Consider the following 16,417-nt stretch of genomic DNA (forward strand, 5'->3'; position numbering starts at 1 on the left):
CATGTATATAAGCACCCATATTCAATCAAATTTTCCAATGTGGGACAAATTCACAAGTGTAATTCTTAACAATTTTCCCTTCATCTGTGAATTCCAACCGCCCCCCCATGAACGGAAACCATCTCCTTTATGGGAGTAAGCCCTATTCCCCAACAGTTGCTCAAGTGGGCCTTACCACTGGCGCCTTACATGCATCAAATTGCATTCCACGTGCCTCCGAACCAATCCTATCTCCCACATCTTGATCATATTTAGATCCATAGCAGGCCTAGATGATCCTTATTGACCTCAGTCACACACTTGGTCGTCCAACTATTAGCACGTCAGGAGAATTTGCTTTACATTCGACTTTTTACGATGTTGTTGACCCAGAGTTACAAACCGTCGGCTCTGAAACCACTTGTTAGGATCGGAGGAGTCTCTAGTTGGGCTTGATATACATGGGTGAATAACAATTTGACCCAAAAGCTTAACTCTATTAGGTCTTGGATTCAACCATGTATATAAACACCCATCATTCACTCAAATTTTTCAATTGGACAAACTCACAAGTGGAACTCTCAATCCACTCTAATACCCCAAAACTACGAGTGGTTACCTCTCAATCCACTCTAATATCCCAAAACTACGAGTGGTTACCTGTGGAAGTCTCATGTTCCAATTCTCCTTCCAACTCCAATAACAAAGGGATTAAACTTACAAGATAATGGATCTTTACCGGGAAAAAGGGAAAATAAGATAATGAATCTTTACTCCAATGGTTTTTACTTTTTAACATTCCATGCTAAATGCCCAAGTTGGACTCTCGAGTCTCCATATATTTCACCACTCCAATATATATATATATTACCTAACAGGGAGAAAAGGTCTTAGCTCTGTAGACTCCATAATTGTAGCTTAACATAGTTGACTCATTGCTTCTCTCTTCACACCGTTGCAATTTTTGTTCTCATTCTTTGCAGAAATCAACTTGATGAAATAGTGAATGAGGAAGGGGATGACTAAGACCAAGGAGGATTTTCATGCAAGCCAAAATGGGCCAAAGCCCAACTGGGCATGCAAAGCCTTTTTCCATCTCTCCAACAAATGGGAGGGGGGGGGGGGCCCATTTACAGATATAAGGCTGGTGGGCACCGGGCAGTACTGCCACCGCTGGCGCTTGGAGTATATCATATCCACGGCCAAGTAGCTTTCATCAATAAAACAAAAAAATAAAAAAGAAAGGTGGAGGGTCCACTCTGTGGTTGTTGTTACTAACTGCTCCATTTGCTTAAGAATAAAATAAAATGAATGGATTTGTAGTTTTTGTAAAATATGCCCTAAATTTCCCTGCTTGCTCAAGTAACCTCTATTCAATTTCTAGTTATGTTAATTTATGATTAAATATGCTTACTTAGTTATATATATATATATATATATATATATATATATATTGATTACATAGGAACTTCAACCACCAACGATCCCTTCGGGCCTCCTGGTGTGGCACCAAACCTACGGATCAATGTCCTTTACCTCTAGGTCTCGTTGATCAGGGTAAAGTCCGGAATGCAGACACTATTTCTGTGCATCAATTGGACGTTTGGCCAACCCGATTCCCGAGACACATCTCCATTATCATATACGGTTCCCGCTGACTCATAAAACGAACTTTCACCATCCACAGTTCTCGCTGACTCACAGAGTAACTTAACTCTTACCATCACAAAGTAAATTAATTGGTGAGAAATACGCTATGACGTTAGTATATTTTAGAGAAGATGTATAAGAGCTTCAAAACCTAAAATAGATTTTCTTTTATTAAATACATTAAAAGGATTGAAAATAGAATTATAATATAGTGGTTTCACACTTTATTTATTTATTTATTTTAACAAAATCTCAATTTTAAGATAGCTCTCATTTATGAAGGAGGAATACCATGATTACAAGTAGGACACATGTAATTTACAAATAAATTATAAAAATTATCCCAGACATCAAAACCAAAAATAAAAAAATTAGTACCATAATCCAACTAAAATAATCTAACACATGCCTATATATAATCAAAATCAAACAAAAACAAACATAAACAAATTACCAGTAAGATAATGTCAATTACTTGCAAGCATAAACGAGAGGAAAATTAGAGAAAAACCAAATGATATCAATTAAAAAATAAAGTTTGAAACACTCATCTTATCCATGCCAAAGAAACCTTTCATTTTACTCGCGGGCGAACGTATAAAAAATATCTAAAATACAAATGAAGTCTATGAAAAATTTGGAACCCTTAGGGGCGTTGTGCAAGCCTCCAGTTACTTACAGACTTTTTAGGGAATAACTATTAGGAGGCACAACTTATAAAACTTTGAGATAATTTAGAGAGGAACCCAACTCAACCCAACCCAACCCAACCCAACTCAACTCAGCGTGCCCAGCAAAAACAAAGAAACTTTTAATTTAATTGGGGTCTCTTTCTGGGAACTGATTCTGCAATCGAGGTAATGTGTTTTGGAGCAAGACAAAGAAACCATTCTGGAGACGTCAAGAACCTCGAATTTAATTTCGCATTAAATTGGGTTGCCAACAAACAGTTTCTTAAATAGACCCACTTGTCCTGTCCCATAAGACGATCTCTCTCTCTCTCTCTCTCTCTCTCTCTCTCTCTCTCTCTCAGATATCCATAGCCACAAATTAACATTGGAATCCATCCATCCACATATGATGTATGCTGTAGCGTGAGAATTCTATTACTCCTAGGAATTGGACATGGGCGATGGGTCAATGCTACACACAGCGTCTGTAGTTTTCAACACTCTCAATAAGAGTCTATTACAGGGTTAAAAATAAAATGGTGATGGATGTTCCTATTTGCCCCTGCACTACAGACACAGCTGAAGAATTTAAGAACCTAACCCGTAAGACCCAAAAAAGGACGTCCACCCAATATATTAAATATTTATATATTATATGCACACACACACACACATATATATATATATATATATATATATGTATATAATTATTTATTTATTTACCTAGCTGGTGGATTCAGCTCCTGACTAACGGAAAATTTATTATACTTTAATCACGATCATATATATATGCAGTAGAATGTGACATTTCCAGCAGTAACCTACACGTGGAAAGTGAACTAAGAGGAAGAGGAATTGAAAGATAAATGCAGCAGCTACGCATGTGTGTTATGAAGTGGATGGGTGGGAGTGTGTTTTTATGGAGTTTCTGAGAGAAGAAGCAATAGATTAGGTCATGGGTAATTGTTGCTTCGCATGCATATTTTTATATTTACATGTTTATCGATTAGATTTTTTGGGTTCTAAGAAACAAACAGCTTGACATGCGATATATCCATCAGTAAAAGTGTAAAACTAAACCTACCAGCTGTGCCATCATAAGCACCCACACCCAAAAAAGAAAAAAAAAAAAAGAAAGAAAAGAAAAAAAGAAGAGAGAGAGAGAGAGAGAGAGGCTACCGACAAGCAAGAGCAACCAACCAAGCTGCAAGTAGCCGTTCTTTTCTTCTTCAGCTTTTTAGCCAATCCACGAATTATCATTCTTATGTAGATTTGCATACTAATATATATATATATATATATGTATATATATATATGAATAATACTTAGTTTAAAGAATTCATTAATTACTTTTAAAAAAAATTGTACCAAGATATTTGTCATTTTTTAAAAGGAATAGGACACTCCGAAATGAATTTCTTCTATACATTATATTTAATTCCTTATTTGATGACAAGGAGAGACATGAAAATTTTCTCTCTCTCTCTCCACAGACAAACACATTGAAATCAATGCCGTGTTCAAATATTGAGAATGCAAATCATCAAGTTTAAATATTATTTTAGACTTTGTCCTTATGCTTGCCTACGTGAAGGGTGTTCACATGTGCTAGCTAGCCGCCCTCCCCAATATGTGAAGTGTGACTAATGAAGATACCTTGATAGTGCAGGTCAATCAAAATTAATAAATATTTACATCAATATGAAGATGAAGGTGTTAATGATGACAATGATGATGACGTTAATAAGACAAATTAGAGAAAATGTACTCGAACCAATTAATATCATATATATATATATATATATATATATATATATATATATATATATATATATATATATAGTATATCTTGGATGATAGCTTATGATTTAATATAACATATAATCCTTGTATATGGCAATGAGGGTGTTGATCATTTGTCATGCTTGTGTTTTGGTCTAGTAGGTATATGTTTTGTGAATAATTCGATATATTTATTTATGCCTATATATACAATGCTAGCGTGCCTAGAGTTTTAAAGTTGTTTAGCACATTTTCATTTGTGTCTATATATGCCAAATTATTAGTTGAGTCAAGATCTACTCTATATTTTGTTCACACTTTTGTGCTTCTTAGAATAAATCAAGTCAACTAGTTTGATCAAAATGCTTAACCAAGTTTCATGATTGTAAACTCTTTTAAGTTTGTAAATTGTACAACTATTTCCTTCAAATCGTATATTAATCTGAGATTGAGACTAAGATGTTCATCACTATCGATATCTTCTTCGTTCAAGCACATGATGTCTGTGTTGTGTGTAACACCATAAGTGTGTCACAAGTTTAACCTTACCCAAGTGGGAGATGAATTTGCTCTACGATCAACACTGTGCAACTCTCCATGGGGTAACACATCTCTGTGCTAGGAGTCCAACGTGATTCCCGTGCTTATAACCATTAGGAAATATAGTAATATTTGTTAGTTTGATATCATTTGAAATGTCCTAGTCCATAGCCTAAGAGCTTTTGGGATGACTAACTAGACCAAAATGCTTAATCAAATTATTTTCTCATCCCCTTTACAATCAATGTGATATTAAAATGGGGTATTAAAACATCCTATATGTAGTCCGCTAATATCACAACCATCACTAATAGTCCACTATTAGTGACGAAAATTTTCGTCATTAATACCAAAAAATCTTTGCTAATATTTTCCCATAATAGTTTAAGTGGAAAATCTACTTCTAGTGACGAAAGTATTAATGACGATTTCATTTTTGTTACTAAAATTGCATTATTAGTGACGATTAATATTTTCGTCACCAACATGTCGACTATTAGTGATGAATTTTATTTTTCGTCATTAATGACTCAGTATTAGTAACTATTTTAGCTTCATCACTAATAATTTCGTTACTAAAAAGCTCTTTTTTTTGTAGTAACAATTAAATAAACAACATTCTCATAATGGCATATCATGAAACTACATTACAAATCCTATCACACTAGAGTTGGACTAAGTTCTGCTCTGCTCCATTTTGCAGTTCCCTAACAGGGACATCTGCCACATATCTAACTCCCTTGCGGCTAACAACCAGAAAAATACCACTTAACTAGTTGCTCTAATACCATGTGGAGCTTTGAGCCAAGCTACAAATCCTAGAACCTTTGTGCCAGTTATGTAACAAAAAAATGCTTTAATTAAACTGTTACAAAAACTCATAAGTCACATTCCCTTCAAAATCAATATGAAACTTGGGACTAGATATCACAATATACCCTCTACAATCATTGTGGGTTGGGAACTGGGGATTGATGGATCACAAATTTATAATTACATTAGTGAGAGTATGTATATCATGCATTTAATTATTCATTAGCCAACTTATATATATATTTTGATGAATGCCAAAATCTTGGTAGATATATAAGCATTTTCTATGTGTTTGCTCACCCTTCCCTTTAGTCTCTTGCAATATCCTCCATCATATTAAGGACAAATGTCTACGCAAGAATTAATGTTTGAAGCCCAATTTGAAATTAACAATCACAAATTTGATATGGAAATAATTTTGATTCCTACAGGCTACAACATATGCAACAAAAGTCTTAGTTTTGACTTTTGTTTTATAACTTGTTGATGGTATGATTGTTTTCTATTTTTTGAGTGATTTATTTTTTTCCTATTGAGAAGTGAAACGAATCATTGATATTTAATGAGATGTTATATTGCCACTTAGGGCTTCACTTTATTTTATTTTTTCTAAAGAATTTTGAGTTATATATGTAGAAGGGTTTGGGGATTTTAGGCTATTTTTGGAGTATTAATAGCCTTATAAGGCTATTGGCCATATGCAATTTATTCTTTTGTAATATACTTCAAATTTTCTTTTATCTATCTTCTTATCCAACATCGTGAGAGACAAACACAACCAATAGATTAATAATGATTAATAATTAAGATTGATGAGATAGCAATTAATGCAAAAGTAGCTATTTGAAAAGTAATAATTATGCTTCTAATCTTATAAACTACCAACAAATGAACTATACAATTTGATCCCTCTATCAAAAAATTGTAACGAAATGCATCATAAGTTTTGAGGAAACTCTAAAATTGATTTAGAAATACAATTAGTAAACTCAAAATTAATACCTAACTTTTACTTTCCATTCCTATCTAGCGTGTGTGTGTGTGTATGTGTATATATATAACTTATTGGTTTATTGGAGGGAATAGACTTTTCGATAAATCATTGGTATAGAGAAGGGAACAAAATGGTAGATGTTTCGACTCGACAAAGTGTTATGGGGAGAAATAGTTTGTTTACAAATAGTAGTCAACTTCTTAGAATTATCAATGGTTTGTATAAACTGGAAAAGATGTGTACGACTTATATGATGTATGTTTAATTGATTTCCTATTGGTATTGGTTTATACTTATATGAGGTTTTTTTTTTTTTTCTTTTATTTGTTTTGTTGCGTGGGGTGTTTTATTGGTTTGTAGGTCCTTGTTTTGTTTTGTTTGGTCTTGTAGCCCTATTTTCGTTGGATGTTGGTGTTGTTTTTGGGAGGACTTTAAAGTTTTTTTTTTTTTTTTTTCTATTGTAATCTCCCATTGCATGTCTTGTAATCACGGTATTTTTTCGCCAAAAGTGAGGGTATATTAATAAATAAATGGAGGTGCGGTCCTTCTTAAAAAAAAAAAAGAATATATATATATATATATATATATAAAAGTATTATATTTGGTTCATAAAATGGAATACGATATGATAAGAATAAAATTTGCATATAAATGTATTAGTTTAGAAAAATGAATGTGATGCCATTCTAAGGTAATCACGACAAAGAAGTTTGTTTTTTTTATTTTTTATTTTTTCAATGATGCTGAAATATAGTATAAGGATAAATATTTTTCATAGAAAAATTTGGTAGTGCATATTTATAGTATATTCAATATCAGTTGGAAAAGACTTTTTTGTGGTCATTACTATAGAATAATACCTTTTTTTTTTGGTTGTAGGAATAGAATAAGAATATAATAAAATTGTATATGAACATAATAATTTAGAAAATGACAATTTTAGAGGGATATAAAAGTAAGATAATCTAATATTAAAAATTATATTATTCCATTTAATATGAAGTAAGATAAATTTAACAACAATAGCACCAAACCAAACCTTAAGTCTTACTACGCGTGGTTTGTTAAATGAATATTTTTTTTTTGTTTTTTACTTATTTAGATGATCACGGACAATCCTCTAATAGTTATTATATTTAGGTACATTTTTTATTATATTCTTATTCTATTAGGGGAATAGAGATTTCATGTACTAGACGGTGCCGAAGTTCAATGAAAATTTCTCAGTTGACTAAAAAAAGGATCAACATGATGTAATTTGTTCATAAAATCACTAATGGTAAAAATGTAATTGGTATTATACACATTTGAGTCTATAGTTTAAAAAAATTGATAAGGAATAAGAAAAAATTAGTACGTAGTTACATGATAAAATTATAGACAGTCATTCTTTGTATATTTCATATTTGTCATTTATTTTTTTAATAATAACAATTTTTTGATAATTTATCATATCTTACTTAATGTACTTTAATCTTAAATTGCACACTAAAGATGATATCTTTAATTTCAACAATGCACTTTAAGCATTTTTTTTTTTTTCTAAATAAGAGTAATCCTTTCTTGCCTCCAGCTAACTAGTTGATATTTAAAATAATAATTTGTCAAAAGTGAACAATGAAGATGAATGACTAATTAGACACCATCAAAATTAACTTATGTTATGTAATCGTATATCGCTCAACAATTATCATGTTCTATTTACTAAAATATTCAATCATAATAACAAGCAAGCTAACTAGCCAGCTAAGATCAAGAGGGGAAAAAAAAAAGTCATTCTAAACTTTTTATTATAGAACAATATAAATAAAAAAGAAATTATATATCATGCTTTAATCACCCACTAATATTAATTTCATATAACTCTCTCCGTCTCCCCCATTCTCTCAATAAGTTATCCATATGTTATTTTAAATTAAAAAAAGTACAAAACCTTAAATACATACATATAAATAAAAGCTAGCTAGCTGTTGGTGCAAAACAACCTACTATACAATTACAATAAACCTCAAACTTCTTCTAGCTAACGTACGTAATGCTACGTTTCTAGGGTTTGTATTTCCTTAATAGAATGGAATCAAAAAGGGTCACGGAATTTTTTAAAGATTTTTTTAAATAATCTTTTTCGGACGTCTATGGGCAGGTACTCACTTAAATTAATTAACAGCCTCCAAAGTCCCTGACCGAGAAAGGACTGTTCTCCGGGATGTTTCCGGCATGACGTAGCCCTAGGGTGAGCGACACGTCACCTGCAGTGGTCCCAAACCTGATGAGCGTTGGCCCCACGTCAGCACCGCCAGAGACAGCAGCAGTGGTCCCGTAGTTAGCAGCGGGAGCAAGCATGCTGCCACGTCGACACGTGTCGTCCACGCCCATTCTGTGGTGCTGGTTGTGCAGGTCTGAGTCGTGAGTGATGCCCGGAAAGCATTGGGATCCGGGAGGCGATGCCTCGTGGAGCGCGGCGGCGGCGGAGGCGGAGTTGGCGGCTGCCGCCGAGAGGGGGAGTGGAGGGGCGGTGGGCAGAATGGGGCTGGCCATAGCGATATTGGCAGCGGCTTGGTGCCTGGCTTGGTTTTCCGAGAAGCACTGTACATGTCTATTGATTGCGATGAGCGTTGGGTCGCTTTCGGGCGCATTGATTTCGGATCTTTTGCCTGTGGTTGTCGCGGTGGTGGTGGTGGTCGGGGTTGACGCTGGTGCGTTTCGCGTTGGAGTTTGTGCGTTTTGGGTCCCCTCCCTCTCCTCCGTTACCTCTTCTTCTTTGGCCTCTTGCTGGTACATTTCTTCCACCATGGGTTTCCACAGCCGGACCCTGGCATTAATGAACCAGTTTGAAACCTGAAAAATTATCCCCAGCACCCCCAGAAAAATAAATAAATAAATAAATAAAACCGCAGAATTGAAACAACGTTAGATTTGGTATTTAATAATTAACATTAAAAGAAATGCGACAACGACGGACTGGTGAAATTATTTTACTGGGTTGCAACAACGGGTATGCATGTTTTTTGGTTTGGATATGCACACACACTGGGGGGGTTGCCAATTAACTAGTGCGGGCAGGGGCAGGGGCAGGGATCCAATATACTGACCCATTAATTTAAGGAGGTAGACCCATTTAGGGATGAACAGACGATCCTGCCCTCGGTAAACATTCAAATTATAACGTCAGAGGAGGATAGCCAGTGGGGCTGTGATAATTTAATGGGGTGGTGCTGGAGCTCCATTTATGAGGCCATGCATGCAGATTGGTCTCTCAACCCATTTTTGTTTTCGTCTTAATACTCATTAATCATAATCATTATATATGTATATATGTATGCATGTATGTTTGTATGTATATATATATATATATATATATGCAGAGGGATATATTCTTGTTTCTCTTTGCCCCAATTAGGTAGCAGCAGAGATGAGTTTTGAGGCTGGGGCCTTGGCCGCCTAGGCTGTGAAAGGAAAATATATAATACAGAAGTCAAACTAATAATAACAATTGTAATAATAATACAAATAAAATAGTATTAGTTTCAATCTAATAATTAAATTATAAAAATAATTCTTTTATTATTTTTTTTATCTTGGAAAAAAGAAAATAAGATGGTTTTCTAATTATTATCGTTTTCATCCAGAAAACAAGAGATACTGCTACGTGCTTGCTAACCATACCGAAGTAGGTACCTAGTCAATAGATTGATGAAGCTGGAAGCATGAATGCGTAATGACATTGCTCGCACAGTGAAAAACAGATGAGGAGAAGAAAAAAAATCGAAGATTAAAAGGCGGAGAAAAGCAAAAGTATGAATTAAGTATAGACAGCAGTTCCTAGCCATATAGCACCGAAATTCTACATTCACTGTTCTTTTTTTTTATTTTTTATTTTAATTATCGTGAAAACTCTAGCCATCGACCAGCCACTCTTTGGACCCCTGATGTGGCACCAACCTCACGAGTTGGTGGCCTTCCCCCTGATTTGCCGGCCAGGTTAATCAGATGCGATCATGGGTTCAAATCAATCGGTCGGACATTTTGATCAATCCAGCCATTGGACACATGCGGTGGATACACCGTGAATAATCACGCTTTCATGCCACCAATGTATCAACCGCTCGAACCTCTTCTTCTTCTTCTTCTTCTTCTTCTTCTTCTTCTTCTTATTATTATTATTATTATTATTATTATTATTATTATTATTATTATCTATCTGATCTGTAAATTATATATTCAGTGTATATTTCATAATCCATATGCCGATAGAGAACTATTAACATGTACACCATTAAAAAAACAAAGAGAATAAAAATAAATAAAAATGAAAATGGGAGGAAAACATATGCTCACTAACAGAAGAACTAAAATGATAAAAACAAGCCGGAAAAAAAAAAGAAACATGCAAGTTCAGCTACAGCTACTGAAGGCCACTTCAGAGGGTTCCTTTTTATGTTCTTCAGAGTTTTTTTTTTTTTTTTTGAAGAAAATGAAAGCAGCTAGCTCAGCACCAGAAATTTAAAAAGATGAATGTACGGCAACTTTTTTATATACAACATTTTTTTACATGCCGTGTTTTTACTGTAATTAATATGTGCAGAGAGAGGGACGGAGAGAGGGACAGAGGAGTAACCTGATTTCTTGATAAACCAGTCTGTCGAGCCAACAGATGCTTATCTGCATCGCTTGGGTACCTGAGAAAGAGACCAGAAAATGACATCAGAGTCCTTCCCCCCTACACCCTCAGAAAACAGACTCCCTCCACTTTATGTACCCCTTAGCTACTCCTCTTCTTCGATCTACGCACCAAATAAAACCTAGCTAGCTAGCTTTTTTCTTTTTCAATTCCCCTGCAGGCCTGTCTCTGCCTGCATGGGCGTGAGAATCTGTGTGTGTATGAGAGAGAAAGAGAGAGAGAGAGAGAGAGAGGTGCCAGCGGCAGCTGCTGCAAAAGTGAACAGATCGCTATCGCTCACTGATCTCTCTCTCTCTCATATTGTAAAATTCATTGTCTATGACATATAGTAAAATTATTATGTTAAGTAGAATAATGATGTTTTTGAAATCCCATAACTAAATTCAGGGTTACGTCAGGGAGTAACTAATAATCTAAGGGCATAGAAAAGGCAGCTAAATTATATATAGCCAGCAGTAAAGAGCAATTGAAGAAGCTTTTCTCAGCTTTTAGCTGACAAGACAACATCCGAGGACGACACTGCCAATTACACTGTATTCCTTTCAACTCTCTCTTTCACTTACTCTCTTTTTAGCTATTATATTAATCACAAAGGTATACCATAATTAGAAGAATAATTGACCCATTATTAATTTCTTAAAATAAACAGTGTTTCTCAAGAAAATATTCAGTATAGAGTGTGTCAATTAGCATGCATATTCATGGTATGCAAGAATAGTGCAGTGTTCTCATATGTTTAGTGCGTTAGACCATAGATAACTTTAATGCCCAGTCTTAACACATAATGGCACCGCATGAATAACAGTTCATTAATCAGCAAGTTAACAGGTACATAAGCGTGTACTTAATATTTTTTTTTGAGTATCCTCAGCTGGTCAACTATAATCAAAATTTAAAAAGCACAATCATATCCATAATTTCTTAATAATAATAATAATAATAATAATAATAATAATAATAATAATAATCTTAATCTTAATCTTATTATTGTTTCTGTTTGAAGAATTCTTAACTAGCTAGCTAGGGAATGAATGAATTGAAAAGGGTAAGTAATTAATTAAACGAATACTAACTATGAATGAAAAATGAAGATGAGCATTACTGATAAAAAAAAAAAAATGAAGATGAGCATGACGATGATTACGTACGGATGAAGGAAATGTTCAAAAAGCCAGGCTCTCAAAATGTTGACAGAGCGTTCAGGCAAGCCCCGTTGGGGTCTCCAGGCTTCTTGTTCCATCATGCCCATCTGGTGGAATGCTCGTTGCTGCCTGAGGCTTTGCTCCAGCATCCTCAGCCTCGGCGTTTCCCCTTTGGTGAGCCCTCCGCCGCTGCCCCCACCCTCCTTGTCCCCCAGCATCTCGCAGCTGTGCTTCAGTTGCGCTCCTATCGCGTCCTTAAGACACCGGAAGTGCCTTGACATCGCCTTCTGCGCCAGCGCCGTGTAAGGCACCGCCGCCCCATACCCCATCACCACATCAAATGAGTTCACCACCATCTGCATTTGCTCACAGTAGTGGTTGTATCTTCTATCCACCTGCGCCCAATTCATTCATTCATATCATATCCCACGCCACGCTACCCATTAATTACTATATCAGTTAATTAATCAACTGGATAAATAATAATTGGAAAAATTAAGCAATTAAAATCTTAATTTTCAAGCGCGCGCGCGCACACACACATGTATGTATGTATATATATATATATATATATATATATATCAAAATTGAATGTATATATCAGATGACAAACACACAGAGACACATAAATACGATGATGAGTGTAGATATTTATATATATTGTATGATCACCATCAGAAAGTGAAGCTGATTCCTCTTTTGGAGTTACAAGACTCAAACTAGAGGGATAGATTGTGTTGCCCAGAAGGGAAACCTGAGCGGTTAAATTAATTAATGTATAGATCATGGCTGCTGCTGCTGTTGCTCGTACAGTGAAATGATTTTGAATGGTGGGAACAAAGAATATCCTTAGTGTGTTCTTTCTTTCTCTCCTTTCCCAATAAAGCCAATGGAACATTAGGACGTATAGTGTTTTTTGGTAATATATAGATTAACATATATATATTACACCAATATGGTAAAAAAAAGAGAGAGAGAGAGAGAGAAAGGGAATTGAAGGCGATATATAAAATATATAAACATCTCGATCTCCCCAAGTCAACTAAGTTATATAATTGAGGCCTAGCTTTCTTTGTCTGCAAAATTACCATGATGGGCAACGGATCTCTGGAATCAGCGGAAGCAGCATTCCCAGCAAACTACCCAGCTGCCTACATACAAAATTACAAATATATATATATATATATATATACATATGTTTGTATATATATAATGGATGGTGGCTTAGTGCCGAATGCCTTCCCAATCAGAAGGAAACGTCGTTTCTTGGTGGGCAATGGACACATACCCCAGCCCCTATAATAGTACTAGACTACTAGTCCCTCGTGTGTTTTCTCACCAAACGAAAAATCCCAATTTAAGTACACCAACACCAGCTCCCCCACCAATCGAATATCGCTACCTAGCTTCAATTTTACATTTATATAATATGGGAATGGCTTAAAAAAAATTATACCTCCACAAGTATTTGAAGTACCTGATCCTATGAATTATTACTGTTTCACCTGCTGCCGGCTTTTCTTTATTGAGGGGTCGCCATAAAATATTAATTCCTCTCTAATTGATCAAGCTAGCTGGCTAGCTCGCCGGAATTTTCTGTTTGTCCCGGCGATATTAACAAATGGAAATGATATTTAAAATGATTGAGTCTCCATCAATTTTATATAAGAGAGAGAGAGAGATTAATTAAGAGAGATTGATAATACATGCCTCATCAAGCATGGATAACAGTTTGACCTTCCTTCGCTGATGTTCAATCCTATCAGTGGCAGACAAAGGAGGAGGATCCTTGGAGGAAGCGGAAGAAGACGAATTACCAACACCATGACCTCCTGCGGGATTGGGAGTAGTAAGGCTTGGATTGTTAACGCTGTGCGATCTCCCAAAATACTTGTTCTTCTTGAACTGACCCCTCCCAACACTGCAAAACTCTTCCAGCAATTCCTGCGCCGGCTTCACATACTTGGAATTCCTCAAAACATTCACCACCCCAATCGACGAGGATGACCCAAACGAATTATTCAGATGATGAACCCCTTGGTGATGCAATGACTGCGGTTGATGAATACCATGGCTACTATCCAAACTCTTATTATAATTAGAAGCTCCTCCTTGATTATTACTATTAGTAGTAGTACTACTATGATTGTAGAACAACAACCCACTGTGATCGCCTATTGTTCTCAATTCCTCGTGAGCTTTGGCGGCTTCCAGGTGCTGCAACGAAGAAGATAGAGACAAGGAGAGACCTTGCCCTTCCACAACCCCTCCAATTTCACCTGCCGTATTACCTCCTTCGTGGCCACTGCTGTGATCAGGAACCCATGTGAATTGGCCACTCCCAAATGCCCCTACTTGGTTCGGAAGCAGCATGTGAAGCGTCGATGAAGTGGCCGCCGCCGCCGCCGGCGGAGGAGGTTGCGGTGGAGGAGGAGAGGGTGATCTCGGTTGCGGGTTCATGAGAAAAAGCTGCATGGCAGCAGCCGAGTCCGCAGCATTAATGCTTGAAATCTGGCTGTGATGATGATGATGATGATGATGGGCGGCGGCGGCGGCGGCGGCAATATTACTGTTGTCACGGCTACTGACGACGTCGTTCTGGGTCTTTGGCTCTCCGAACCCACCCACCATCCCTTGCCGGTTTCCGTACCAGTCGTTGGCCGCCGGTGGCAGTACCGGGGATGCACCAGGAGGAAAATTGAACATCTCGGAAAGCATTCCGCCGGTCTCGTACACAGCGGGAAGCCCCCCAGTCTCCTCTTCTTCCAAAGCCACAAGCGGCGGCGGCGGTTCGAAGCCACTTGCTTGCACTCTTAGTTTATCCCGCCGGATCTGCTGGGCAACGTGGTGTTGCTGCTGCTGCTGCTGTTCTTGATGTGCGGCCATGGCAGATCTGTCGAACCCATTTGAGAAAGTAGTGAAGATGCCTTGATGGTGGTAGTCTTGGGACGTCGACATAGATGAATAAATTGTAGCAGAATCAATTGCAATACAGTCGGGCTTTTTCGAGATTTGATGGTGAACTGGGCGGTTTTGAATAATCTTTGAGTGGGAGAAGATGGGTTTAGGATGAAGTTGCGGTGCTGCTAATCCCATATCAGTATGTTCTTCTTCGTCATGATCATCATCGCCTTCGCCGTCGTCATCAACGCCTTCCGTTTCTTCTTCTGGCCTTAAGGTGCCAGCAGTACTGCTTCCTTCTCTGATAGCTGCCCAATTTAGCCATGGATCCGTCAGATGGTAGGAAAAGGAAGAAAGCCCATGATGGAATTCGACGAAATTAATAAATAGAGACAAGGGAGAAAGAATTAACTAAAAAAGAAAAGCAAGGAATTGAAAGATGAAAAGAGAAAGGAAGAGGGAATTGAACCAAATTAACGGGTGTTTTGTGTTGTGTGGGCTGCTTTTGCATTTTTTTATTAGAAAAGAAAACCAATTTCGATCCGCTTTGTTCATGCGTGCATATGTATATTGTAAACTACTGTATATACCTCTCTCTCACTGTCTCAGCGTTGCAGCGTGTGAGAGGTTGTAAAGCTCTCAGACATCGTTTTCTTCTTCTGCCGGATTGAAAGCTTCTCCAATTCTTCTCTCTCTCTCTCTCTCTCTGGTACCTCTGTCTGTGTCGCCTCTCTCTGTCTGTCCTTCTCTTTCTCTCCTTTTCTGCTCTCCCCTTGTTGCTCTTTGCGGTACTGAGTGTTGTTTTGCAATCGCCTTCTGGAAAAGAGAGTTGGGAGAAGCAACAAATAAAATAATCAGAGAGGATAGATATGCAGGCTTGCTTCGCCTCACCTCTCTCTCTCTCTCTCTCTCTGAAGAAAACACCCACACGCCCCAAAGAGAAAGAGAAAGAGAAGATGTCGCTGTTCCTCCTCCTCTTCACCTTCTCTACTTTGTATTATATATATTTCTTATGTTTATTTATTTATTATCTTTCAAATTGACAAGGAAATTGACGAGAAATTATTACCCCTACAAGAAAAAATAGTTATTTTATAGGTTGCACTAAATGACCGCAATGACTTTACCTAAACACACCCCCAAAAAAATTTTAATTAATTAGGCCGTGTAATCTATATCGCTTTCTATTTAATAATTAAAATCTGAAATTAACAGTAATTATATTATTAATTTATCAATTAATAATTAATAGTAATAATAGACG

The 16,417-nt window shown here is 36.5% G+C and overlaps 1 protein-coding gene across 2 annotated transcripts; it reads right to left on the minus strand.

Annotated features, from left to right (window-relative positions):
* Positions 1 to 8,189: 8,189 nt before the first annotated feature.
* LOC131146369 (BEL1-like homeodomain protein 4) lies at positions 8,190 to 16,130 on the minus strand. 2 transcript variants are annotated; one of them, XM_058095954.1, is made up of 5 exons: positions 15,744 to 16,130; positions 13,963 to 15,461; positions 12,259 to 12,647; positions 11,048 to 11,108; positions 8,190 to 9,267 (listed from the first exon to the last, which is right to left on the minus strand). In XM_058095954.1, the coding sequence occupies exons 2-5, from the start codon at positions 15,346 to 15,348 to the stop codon at positions 8,590 to 8,592; spliced, it is 2,514 nt and encodes an 837-aa protein (XP_057951937.1). In that variant the 5' UTR covers positions 15,349 to 15,461; positions 15,744 to 16,130; the 3' UTR covers positions 8,190 to 8,589. The 2 variants fall into 2 exon arrangements, with proteins under 2 accessions (XP_057951937.1, XP_057951944.1); XM_058095961.1 differs by having other exon boundaries at positions 8,190 to 9,241; positions 15,744 to 16,120.
* Positions 16,131 to 16,417: the final 287 nt, after the last annotated feature.

Source organism: Malania oleifera, chromosome 1 (genome assembly GCF_029873635.1).
Source record: "Malania oleifera isolate guangnan ecotype guangnan chromosome 1, ASM2987363v1, whole genome shotgun sequence".
NCBI lineage: Eukaryota > Viridiplantae > Streptophyta > Magnoliopsida > Santalales > Ximeniaceae > Malania > Malania oleifera.

What these genes read in the sequence shown, in the direction of transcription:
- LOC131146369 (XM_058095954.1), bottom strand. Translation starts at nt 15,348, where the DNA reads ATGGGATTAGCAGCACCGCAACTTCATCCTAAACCCATCTTCTCCCAC. An exon ending in TGTTATCCATGCTTGATGAG is followed by an intron (nt 12,648 to 13,962) that starts GCATGTATTATC and finishes AATTGGGCGCAG; the next exon opens with GTGGATAGAAGATACAACCA. An exon ending in CTGGTTTATCAAGAAATCAG is followed by an intron (nt 9,268 to 11,047) that starts GTTACTCCTCTG and finishes ATAATTTTTCAG; the next exon opens with GTTTCAAACTGGTTCATTAA.